The sequence below is a fragment of the Antechinus flavipes genome, chromosome 1 (assembly GCF_016432865.1).
Source record: "Antechinus flavipes isolate AdamAnt ecotype Samford, QLD, Australia chromosome 1, AdamAnt_v2, whole genome shotgun sequence".
In the NCBI taxonomy this organism is placed as follows: domain Eukaryota; kingdom Metazoa; phylum Chordata; class Mammalia; order Dasyuromorphia; family Dasyuridae; genus Antechinus; species Antechinus flavipes.
Window position 1 is genome coordinate 311,511,653 of NC_067398.1, and position 10,683 is coordinate 311,522,335.

At 52.3% G+C, this 10,683-nt stretch overlaps 2 protein-coding genes across 3 annotated transcripts; one reads left to right on the top strand and one right to left on the bottom strand.

Annotated features, from left to right (window-relative positions):
* Positions 1–1,976: 1,976 nt before the first annotated feature.
* On the top strand, positions 1,977–4,423 carry SIT1 (signaling threshold regulating transmembrane adaptor 1). The gene is made up of 5 exons (XM_051965236.1): positions 1,977–2,784; positions 2,912–3,047; positions 3,195–3,253; positions 3,365–3,426; positions 3,513–4,423. Exons 1-5 carry the CDS (start codon positions 2,751–2,753, stop codon positions 3,753–3,755), a joined length of 534 nt encoding a protein of 177 aa, XP_051821196.1. The 5' UTR covers positions 1,977–2,750; the 3' UTR covers positions 3,756–4,423.
* LOC127540490 (uncharacterized) lies at positions 4,334–8,914 on the bottom strand. 2 transcript variants are annotated; one of them, XM_051965212.1, is made up of 6 exons: positions 8,725–8,914; positions 6,832–7,248; positions 6,339–6,395; positions 5,719–5,763; positions 5,022–5,117; positions 4,334–4,925 (listed from the first exon to the last, which is right to left on the bottom strand). In XM_051965212.1, exons 2-6 carry the CDS (start codon positions 7,169–7,171, stop codon positions 4,570–4,572), a joined length of 894 nt encoding a protein of 297 aa, XP_051821172.1. In that variant the 5' UTR covers positions 7,172–7,248; positions 8,725–8,914; the 3' UTR covers positions 4,334–4,569. The 2 variants fall into 2 exon arrangements, with proteins under 2 accessions (XP_051821172.1, XP_051821179.1); XM_051965219.1 differs by lacking the exon at positions 8,725–8,914 and having other exon boundaries at positions 5,022–5,114; positions 6,832–7,185.
* Positions 8,915–10,683: the final 1,769 nt, after the last annotated feature.

The following is a 10,683-nucleotide window of genomic DNA, read 5'->3' on the forward strand; positions in this document are numbered from 1 at the left end:
CCATAGTGCTTAGCAAATACCTATCAAGACATGACTTGGGGGCTAGAATTTGAGGCCAGAAGCTCACTATATTTCATGGACTGACAGATGACAAGTCCTCATACTACAAATGTGACCTCAAAATATGTTGGAGAGGTCATTCAGTAAAATGTACCACAACCCGTCCATTACCACAGGCCTATTGTCCATAAACACCTGGATACAACATTGATTCAGAAAAATTTGGGAACAATGATTTTCACAGATGTTTCCAAACCAAAGACACGATTTCTGAGCTATATGGAACAAAAATCTTTCAAAGTATAGAAAAGATGGAGAGCAATTTGGAACTATGCTCAAAAAGTTATCAGATTGTTCATACCCTTTGATCCAGCAGTGTTACTACTGGGCTTATACCCCAAAGAGATCTTAAAGGAGGGGAAAGGGACCTGTATGTGCAAGAATGTTTGTGGCAGCCCTCTTTGTAGTGTAAGCAGGATGCCCATCAGGTGGAGAATGGCTGAATAAGTTATGGTAAACACATATTATTTGTTTGTTATTATTGCTCTGTAAGAAATAACCAGCAGGATGATTTCAGAAAGGCCTGAGTGAAATGAGCAGGACCAGGAGATCATTATGTACTTCAACAACAATACTATATGAGAATGAATTCTGATGGAAGTGAATATCTTAGGCAATGAGAAGATCTAATTCAATTCCAATTGATCGGTGATGAATAGAACCAGCTACACCCAGAGAAAAAACACTGGGAAATGAATGTGGACTACTTGAATTTTTGTTTTTCTTCCCAGGTTATTTCTACCTTCCTGAATCTGATTTTTCTTGTGCAACAAGAGAACTGTACAAATATGTACACATATATTGTATTTAAGATATACTTTAACATGTTTAACATGTATGAGACTGCCTGCCATGTAGGGCAAGGGGTGGAGAGAAGGAAGGGAAAAGTTGGAACAGAAGTGATTACAAGGAACAATGTTGAAAAATTACCCATGCGTATGTTCTGTCAATAAAAAGCTATAATAAAAAAAATTAAGTATAGAAAAGAGAAGAAGAATATTGTGAGGGTAAAGTGCTTTGCAAACCTTAAAGTTCTACAAAGATACTATTATTATAGTAGATAGATTACCTATCCTGAAGTCAGAGGACCTGAGTTCAAATCTAGCCTCAAATATGTAACACTTTCTAGCTTCGAGACCCTGGGCAAGTCATTTAACTCTAATTGGCAAGAAAATAAGATACTATTACTGTTATTCCAATGATCATTTTCATAATGACAAGATACCAGCTCTGTGATTTTAGATGAAACACTTTGTCTCTGGATCTCCACTCCCTCTCTATGCCATAAAAGGTTTGACTAGCTGGTCTTTGAAGTCTCTTCCATTATATTATTCTATGTATGATATGACTCAGTCATCAAACATTGTTCCATATGTCCCAGAGTTAGGTGCTGAGGATACAATTAGAAAAATAAAACTGAAGTCAAGAAGCTTAAAAAAAAAAAAAAAAAGCATAATACCAATAGTAACAAACCTGGCCTCCCCTCCTATGGACAAGGTGTTTTGGCTTGGGATAAGGAAAGAAATGCCATTTTTTTATTCAAGAAGCTTTTTGGTTTAATGCTTCCCTGGGCTCTCCCGACATATCCTAAAATGATCCCAGCCTACATGGAGGACTGCAATTTAATGGAAAAGAAAAATTGAGAGGGTTGCGCCTCAAATAGTTGAAGGAGGTGAATGCTTAGTCAGACTTGTCTCCATAGAGTGACTATTATCTGACATGGAAAGGAAGCTGGAGAGAAGGAAGCACTGAGTACCAGAAAGCTGAGAGGATACCCCCAGAAAAGATGAATGCAGTGCCTGGAGACCCCACAGCTCATCACTTGCCTTGTTTATCTCTGTCCAAAGGAAGCTTATGTCTTGCCTCTTGATTACAGATTAGAGGAAACTAAAATGAAGTGGCTGAAAAGGAAGGCTGAGGTCAGAATAAAGAAGGCAATGGGGTGCTACTGAAATGTGGTTGTGTATTAGGAATACTGATTGGATCGCGTGTTGAAGAAAGAAGCTGGTAGCAGGGGAGCCCAGCTAATAATCCAGAGAAAAGGGGAGAAGTCTAAACTAAGAAGGGCCGCTGAGCACATAGAACCAGAAAAGCTTTACTTACAGCAGGAATAAGAGAGGAGAGGATGCTTCTAATCTGAGAGAGCTGAGCTGGGAGGTTCTAGAAATAGGGAAGCTAGAAAGGAGAACTAGTTATCAGGAAGGTCCCAGATTTCATCCCTCCTCTCCATCCCCTGTTCCTTCCCTCCACTGCATCGCAAGACTACTCACTCTGGATGGGTGGGAGCAGGAAGGCATGGTAGGTACATGGGACTAGAGCCAAAAAGCCCCAAGTTAATAGATCTGAAATCTCCTGCCTGAAATCCTCCTGTCAATATGGAATCTCTCCCCTCAATACTCCATAATAAGAATTAGGTCAGACTGCAGAGAAGAAGAGGGGTGAGAGCAGGAGGTACTTCATTGGACTCCCACATCTGGGGAGGGGGGAGCATTTCCCCTGTCTCTGTGCTCCGGAAGGAAGCTCCTGTGGCTTTTGTAGCTGTGGCTGGTTGTTGTGCTTCAGGGGACAGGGTGATTGAGGCAGGGACGGGGAGAAAGCCGGGGCCCCCCAAGCCCACAGTGACTTGGCTCCAGGAGATCGAGGAGCAGCGTTTGTCCTGGAAGGCTCAGACCCACACGTCCTGGGCATTAATGAGCGATAGGAAATGCTCCAATTATACGGCTGGTGAGGTGGGGGCGGAAGGGCGGGTGGGTGGGTATGAGCAGGCTGGAGGTCAGGGGCAGTATGGCTGCAGGGGGAGGGCTCGGCCAAGAAGAGGTTGTGGTGACGGCCCAGTGACTGCGGCTTTCAGGGTTCCCGACCTTGGAGTGTGCCTTTGGGCTGTGGTCCCTGCTGGGCGTGGTGACCCTGTTGCTCCTTTTGGCATTGGCTGAACACCTAATCCGATGGACTAGAAAAAAGAGCAAGGCCTTGCCGGGACAGGACAGGTGAGACTGCTGGTGAAAGACACCGGACAGAGGCCTTTCCCTCAGCCACCCTTAATCCTTCAGACTCCAGAGGGGTGTTTTGCACCATCAGCTTTCCCATCTTACTTGTTCCCTCCCCTCTCCTTCCCTCCCTCCTTTATATTGTAGCCCCAAGAAGCCTGTGGAAGAGGTACCACTGTACGGGAACCTGACATACCTGCAAACAGGTAAGGGGAAGGAACCAGGGTACGGCAAAAGGGTTTCCAGAGCAAGTGAAAAGGGTGGGAGAGAGGGGCTTGGGAACTCGTGAATGAGGCTCTTGTTCCATCCTCTCTCAGGGCGGCTACCGCAGAAGCCAGGGCCTATTCTTCAGGAGCAATCAGCAGGAGACATCCCCCGAGTAAGTCTGACTTGGTGCACAATGGGGGTGAGCCCAGGGATGAGAGGGGGTCCCCTTCACACCCCTTACCCTGCCTTTATTCCCAGGTGGGAGAGGAGGCAATGTGCTATGCCAGCCTGCAGCTGCAGCCTCCTCAGGGCCGCCCCCCAGGACCCAGTGCAGGGCCCCCCATCAAATACTCAGAGGTGGTGATGATGCTGGAGCCTGAGCAGTCTGCCCCCAAGCCCCGGCTCCCGGAGCCCGAACTCTACGCCTCGGTGGGCTCCCAGACCCGCCGGGCAGCCTTCCCTAACGAGGACTACGCCAACAGCCAGCCAGGAGACGAGTGACAGGACCCAGATCCCAGCACCAGACGCATCTGGGGGAGGGGGCATCGTCCGTAGGAAGAAGTCCCATCCTGACCTTCCCTTCTGACCCACAGTTGTTTTAGTTTGAGTTATGACCATGGGACGTAGCAGGGGAGCGTACCCCACAACAGACAGCGGCCTTTCTCCTTACTAGGAGGCAGGGGGGAGAGGGGAGGCTTCTAGCCTGGGCAAGACACCCACTCCACTTCAAACCCCCTGCTTTCATGAACCCTCCCATCTCTGTCCCTCTGAGGTTAACCAGTTCCGGCCCCAACTCCCCTCCTCTAGTTTCTTCAGAAATACAGGAAGTGGTGGCGTGTTGGGGGGCAGGGGCAAGCACAAGCAGCTGTGAGAAGACCTAAGGGCCCAGGGCAGAGAGAGCAAGCGCAGGTGGGAGAGCTCCTGCGAGCCAGGATGTCTGCAGGTTGGGGGGAGCCGGGGTCATTCTGGCCCGGGACAAGCACGATGACCCCGTGTCTGCAGCCTTCGTCCTCAGCCCCTGAGACAGGTTCCAAGAAAGTGAAAGAACAGGGTGGAGCCAGGGGCACAGTCCCCTCTCCTGCTGTTTAAAATTTTTTTAATCAAATAATCTCTCACTGTAAAAAAAAGGATGCATGTTTCTTTTAAATTAAATATTTTCTAAAATATGAGGACATTTACATAAAAGTCTCCAGTCTTGGGAACGGACTACTTGGGGTGGGGGAACCCGGGGCTCTGTATTCACCAGCAGGACAAAGGAGGTGAGAGAGTTGTCTTAGTGGCTTGCGCTCTCCACTTGAGGGGAGTGGATCCAGATTCATAATGGTGCAAACCTGGGTGGGGGCAGGATGGTCTCCTCCTTTAGGCAGGGGCTGGCAGAGGCAACAGGAATGGAGGGGGAATGGGGCGCGTGCAGGCCCAGGGCCGGGGGGTGAGGTCGGGCAGGGGCAGGCGCGGGCGTGAGCAGGGACCGGGGGCTCTGCCAGCTGGGGCTGTGCATCAGCAGGGCCTGCAGGGTCTGGCCCATTTGGCCCAGGCCGTCAGAAAGCAGATGCAGGTGGGAGACCGTGTCTTGGGCCAAGCTCTCGAGCAGCGCCTGCTGCTGCCTCGATGTTCGCAAGATCTGCACCAGAAGCTCCTGCATGTTCTGGAGGAGGCTCACCACCCCGGGGCCTGCAACAGCGTGCCAGGAGAGGTCAAGGCCTCCTGCTGCCGCCCCCACGGCCAGGCCCGAGCCCGGGAGAGGGAGGGGCGGGGGAGGACGCTTACCCTGCAGCCCTGACCCGTGCGTGGGCTCTTCCCCGGCTCCCTGAGGGACCAGATCCGGCCTGGCTGGGATCTCCGGAACCAAAGCTGGAGGCTCTTCTTGGGTAGGGGGAGGCAAAAAAACCATGCTAAGTCCTGCTGGGCCCCACCTCCTCCTCCTCCTCCACTGCCACGAGGAGCCTGTCCCCTTTACTCCCAACGCAGCCCTGCTCATCCAGCTCCAACACAGGGCTGGGCTCAGCTCTCTTGAAAATAGAGACGGGCGCGATGGGCAAAGCTAGCTGCCTATCAGGATGGGAAGGGCTCCAGAGAGCTGGAGAAGGGGGTGGGGAGGAAGGGAGGCAGTGGGGGTACCGTGAGGGGAGAACGTGAGGGGGAACAACGCCAGTCAGCGATGCTCACCCTTTCCCCAGGCTAGCATTCTGCCAAAGGACACCCCATCCCCCCCCCCCCCCCCCCGCCTCTCTCCTCCCTCCCCCAGCCTCTATCCCACACATTTAGCTCTCGCCTGCCAGGGGGTTTTCTTCCTCATGCTTTCCATCTCCTCTCTTTCCTCAATATCTTTATTGCTCTAGAGACTCCACTTTGCTCCCCATCATGCCCCGCCCCCGCCCCGGGCTGGAGCTGTGTCCTCCCTTACCCAGGATCGCTGTAGGAACACCCCAAATCACCCAAGAAAAAGGAAACTCGTCAGCCTTACCTGGGATCTGGGAGGGGGCAGGGCTGATCTGCTTCTCCTCAGGAGCTGCAGAAGGAGGGCAGAGGCACTCAGATTTACCTGCTGATCCCAACCTTGACGCCTTCCATGGATTTCCTAACTTAGTGTCCCCTATTTTGTTTCCCCACAAATGCTAATGTGAGGGAAAGACTAGGCAGTCGGTCCTGTAGCTTATAACCCACTTGGGGGGGTGGGGGAAGAATCATGCAGAAGAGGGCATTTTTGATAAAATGTGTGTATTTTAATCCCTGAAAATCATGCTTGCTGAAGCACATGGGCATTAAGTCTGTGATAAGTTGCACGCCCTAGCCTAGGTGGAATGAGCTCCCTTTAAAGCTCAACTTCTCTTCCCTTCTCCTTTTCCTCCTCTGTGAAACCTTTTCTGGTCCCCACAGCTGGTAGTTGTCTTGTGCTCCTCAAATGATGTTGTCTTCTCCCAGAAGAAAAGAAGAACCTTGGAGCAGAAACCTTTTCCTTTCTGTCTGGGAATTTCCAGCAACTGGCTGGGGCCAGGAACACAGCGGGCACTGAATCAGGTGTCTCAGTTTTCTCTCCCACCCAGTCCCCTCAACCGCTCTCGGCTTTCTCCCCAGAATACTCACGGGTGGATTCTTTCTTGGCGCAAGGTGCTGGTGCTGTTTCAAGGTTTGTATCAGAGCCTGGGTAGTTGGAGAAAGAACGTCAGCCTAAGACTAGGGCGCCCTACCAACTCCAGAAATCTCCGCATCATTCCCAAGACTGCATCGTAAGCTGTTTTGTGTCTTTGACTCTTCAATGAAAAGTCAGCGTCTGGTGTCCAATGCGAACTTAATGGATGATTGTGGACCAAATGTGGTCCCCTTCTCCATCCCCCGCCACCCCCTCACCCCCGGCTTACTCTGGGAGAGGCTCCCAGCTGGGCACGGTACTTCCCTAACTCTGGGGAGGGCAGGACCAGGAAGAAGCCAGGAGTGTGGGAGGAAGGCACTTGCAACCTTTCTCCTCTTCCCGCTAGCCCGGGGGTTCCATAAAGAAACCTTCCGTAGGAGGCCAAAAGGTGGCGCCTCTGGACTCAGGTGTGTCTCTCTCAGCCTGTCACCAGGGCCATCTCCTTACCTGGCAGGCGACGTTCTCCAAAAACTGGCCTTCCTGCAGCCTTCCAGAGTCTCTTCATGGTTCGGTAGTGAGGTGGAGGCTGGGAGGAGGGAGCTCCCGCCTGGCGGCTGGTCTCCCACTCGGAATAGAAGGCTTGCTTCAGTGCCTTCCACTTGGATCGGCACTGAGCCACACTTCTGCCGTAGCCCGATGCCCCCAGGCCTTGGGAGATGGATTGCCACAAGGCCTCATTAGGCCTGGAAGTGGAGGCCATGAGCAGCGTGACCTCCCCAGAGTCCTGGATCAGAGTCAGGAGGCAGCTGATCTCCTGTTGGGTCCAGGCCCGGCCCCTGGGCATCATTCAGGCTCCTCTCTCTACCCTGAGCACCAAGACCCCAGAAAAGGAGAGACTTGGGGGAGGGGACTGTCACAGATGGCCTATGGGACATAGATAAAAACAAACAGACTGAGGTAGGCTGGCTGGGACTAACGGAGCGTGGGAGGGGATTTGGGGTGCTAGAAAGGGGTCTGAGATGTGGTGTGCTCACTGGCTAATACGCCGGAGGGCTCGGGGATCTGGCAGCCGTCAGGCACAAGGCTGGTTTGTCCAACAGGGACGAGTGCTCCCTCTGGGGGGCCGGCAGGGGAGGTGAGGGAGGAGCCAGTGTGGTGCCCGGGGAGAGGCAGCCCCGTCCTGCTGGGGATTTCAGAAGGGGGAAAATTCAGACTACCTGCGGTGGGGACCTCCAGCAAGGGGGGCCTATAGGCCTGGAACAGTGGAGGATCGGGACTCAGTGTGTCTGGGACGGGAGCGCTAACCCTCCCAGAGATGTCCACCGAAGGGTAGGGCTCAGATACCAGGTCCTGCATGTGAATGGGGACCCTGGGATATCTGGAGCGGGGCACCCAGTTCGGTCCCTTCCAAGGGGAATCTCCAGACACTGTTGCGGATGGGGAGCACAGGGAAGGGCGGTGTTTGGGGCTAGGATTAGAAAGTGGGAGAAACTCAGGAGAGATGCAGGGTACCAACCTACCTGGGGCAGCAGCTTCTGGAGGGTTTATGTATGGGGGAGTGGGGAGGAAGACAGCCAAGGATTGGGCAGGACTGGCGGAGGGACTGGGGAGGGGGTACATGTCAGCATTCTTGGGGGTGTGGAATGGACTATGAGTCGTTAAAGGAAGGGGGGCGGGTGAGGGTGTCCACGCGTCGGGGTATGGGCAGAGCTAACGTGGGGAGGGTCAGGGGGAGACGGGCGGGGAGATGGGTGCAGGGGGTGGGGGACTGTGGTATCAGCCTTCTCGAGACAAGCTGTGGAGTGTGGGGGGGGTGTCGGGTTCAGGGGCCAAGGAGAGGGGGGCAGGGGCAGGCCCGGGAACGTGCTGGCTATGTTTGAGGGGTAGCGCAGGAAAGCAGGAATGAGGGGGAGGGTCTGGAGGAGGGGTAAGCCTGGAGATGTTCACTGAGTGTGGGAGTGGTGAGGGGCAGGGGGGAGGCCGGGATGGAGGCGGCTGGGATGGGGGAGTGGAGGGACTAGGGGAAGAACCAGGATTGGGGATGTGCTGAGTGTGTGAGAGGAAAGGGGCTGGAAGAAGGCTGGGCTTGGGACGTGCTGGGGCTGGGGGAGGGGTCAGGGCTGGGGACGTGCTTTGTGTGTAAAAGGGGAGGTGGAAGGAGGCAAAGATGGGGAGGCGGTCTGGGGGAGGGGCCAGGGCTGGGGACGTGCAGGGTCCGGGGGAGGGGTCAGGGCCAGCGGTGTGAATTGTGTGAATGAGGGGTGGTGGAGCCCGGGACGGGGAGATGGGGGTGGGGGAGAAGGTCCGCATGCCGGGGCCGACGTGCAGGGGGGAGGGGCGCCCCGGGACGGGGCAGCCTGGGATGGGTGGGGCCGTCTTCAGCTCAGGTTGGGTCGGTACCTGCAGGAGTGTGGGAAGGAGGACCCGCGCCCTCCCTGCAGCAGCGGCCCAACCCTGCTCGGCCCGGGCTCCTGCCAAAAGCCCAGCCCCTTTCCTCAGCCTCCCTATCTTTAGGGCGAATGCCTAGCTCAGCCGCGTCTCCGCTCAGACCCACGCACCACCGCAGCAACACTGCGCATGTGTGACCTCCCACACCCTCATCCCGCATCATTCATACACCGGGCCCTTACATCCGGGGACACGGAGCCCTGGAACATCTTTTTTTTCCCGAGGCATCCTGGGAAATGAAGTCTCGAAAAGCCTTCCGTCTTTTGCATTCTGGGAAACGAGATACTGAACTTGTCTCGGGCCCTCTGGAAACTGCTGACGCTTGTTATTCCTTTCTGCTGCGTTCTTCGTCTGAAAAAGCCCAAGTAAGGGCGGCTCAGGCCGACTTTACATTCCTGCGGACCAGCCACTGTGCTCTGCTTCATTCTGAGAGCGCGGTTGTTTTTCTTTAAAACTTGCATTCCCCTGTCGTAAATCAGATAAAAGCGTCAAACTAGCCTCGATTTAAACCAGACGTCCTTAGAGGCCGTTTCATCCAACCCAATTTAAAACAATTTATTTATTTTTTAAACCTTAAAAAAATTCTTTTTAGTTCCGAATTATTATTCCCTTCTCCATTCATCGTGAAGGCGAGAAATGTGATATCTGTTATCCGTGGGAAATCATGCAAAACATTTTCATATTAGCCAGGTTGTTTAAAAAAAAAAAAAAAAGCTTTTACTTTTTAGTCAAATGAGTCAACTGAAGCCCGGCTGGAGCAAATGATTTACCCAATATTACACGGAAAGTAACATGCAGGATTCAATCCCAGAGAGTTGGGCTCCAAATTTTGGACTTTGCACTTGACTTATATTATCTCGGGGCTTTGTTATTAAATCACTTCAGAGACACTCGAATTTAAATTCTAATTTTGATTTTTAAGTAGCCAAAGTTGCTTTCTGAAACCTGAATTTTAAATGTCTCTGTCTTTAAGGTTAATGTTATTTTAATGTTCCTTGCCAACTGCTCTGGGCCAGCTGGCTCATCTGTCTGCCAGTCCCCCTCAAGTGAAAATCGTTGTAGTCACCGTGGAAGCAGCCAGCCTTCCAATCACCGAGTCCTGCTGTATCTTTCCCATTTTTCCTCCTTCAACCACTACAGCCTGGTAACTTCCTCCTTCCCTTCTTTCCCTCCCCCTTTTCCTTTTTCCTTCCTTCCTTCCTTCCTTCCTTCCTTCCTTCCTTCCTTCCTTCCTTCCTTCCTTCCTTCCTTCCTTCCTTCCTTCCTTCCTTCCTTCCTCCCTCCCTCCCTCCCTCTCTTCCTTCCTTCCTTCCTTCCTTCCTCCCTCCCTCCCTCTCTTCCTTCCTTCCTTTTTCCTTCCTTCCTCCCTCCCTTCCTTCCTTCCTTCCTTCCTTCCTTCCTTCCTTCCTTCCTTCCTTCCTTCCTTCCTCCCTCCCTCTCTCCCTCCCTCCCTCCCTCCCTTCCTTCCTTCCTTCCTTCCTTCCCTCTCTCTCTTTTATCCCTTCACTCCTTTATACCTAAAAGATTATAAGAGTTCCTTTATATAACCTCTAGTCTCCTTCTTAGCTACGTTTTGCTCCTTTAGGGTCACCAAGCAAATGCTGAGGATGAAAATCCAAAAGTTTTTACTCAGTCCACTCTGAATTCAAACTCTCTGCCTCCTATGTTCAGAAATATTTTTTTGAATCACTCTTTGAGTTCCCTAAAGAAATGTTTCTCAGACTCCTTCACCTTTCAGTTTTGCTCCTACACATCTCAATTTCAGTAAATAAATTCAACTCCTATTTTGCTGAGAAAACCAAAGTTATTCAGTCACCTTCTTCAACAATCCTCTTCTTCAGTTCCAAACCCCTTGGCCTTTTCATTCTGTTCTTCCTTCCTGAAGGATGCCAAAGAAGAGGCATCTCACTT

What these genes read in the sequence shown, in the direction of transcription:
- SIT1 (XM_051965236.1), top strand. Translation starts at nt 2,751, where the DNA reads ATGAGCGATAGGAAATGCTCCAATTATACGGCTG. An exon ending in CCTGACATACCTGCAAACAG is followed by an intron (nt 3,254 to 3,364) that starts GTAAGGGGAAGG and finishes ATCCTCTCTCAG; the next exon opens with GGCGGCTACCGCAGAAGCCA. An exon ending in CAGCAGGAGACATCCCCCGA is followed by an intron (nt 3,427 to 3,512) that starts GTAAGTCTGACT and finishes CTTTATTCCCAG; the next exon opens with GTGGGAGAGGAGGCAATGTG.
- LOC127540490 (XM_051965212.1), bottom strand. Translation starts at nt 7,171, where the DNA reads ATGATGCCCAGGGGCCGGGCCTGGACCCAACAGGAGATCAGCTGCCTC. An exon ending in CGCCAAGAAAGAATCCACCC is followed by an intron (nt 5,764 to 6,338) that starts GTGAGTATTCTG and finishes CTCCTTCTGCAG; the next exon opens with CTCCTGAGGAGAAGCAGATC. An exon ending in TGCCCCCTCCCAGATCCCAG is followed by an intron (nt 5,118 to 5,718) that starts GTAAGGCTGACG and finishes CCCCTACCCAAG; the next exon opens with AAGAGCCTCCAGCTTTGGTT.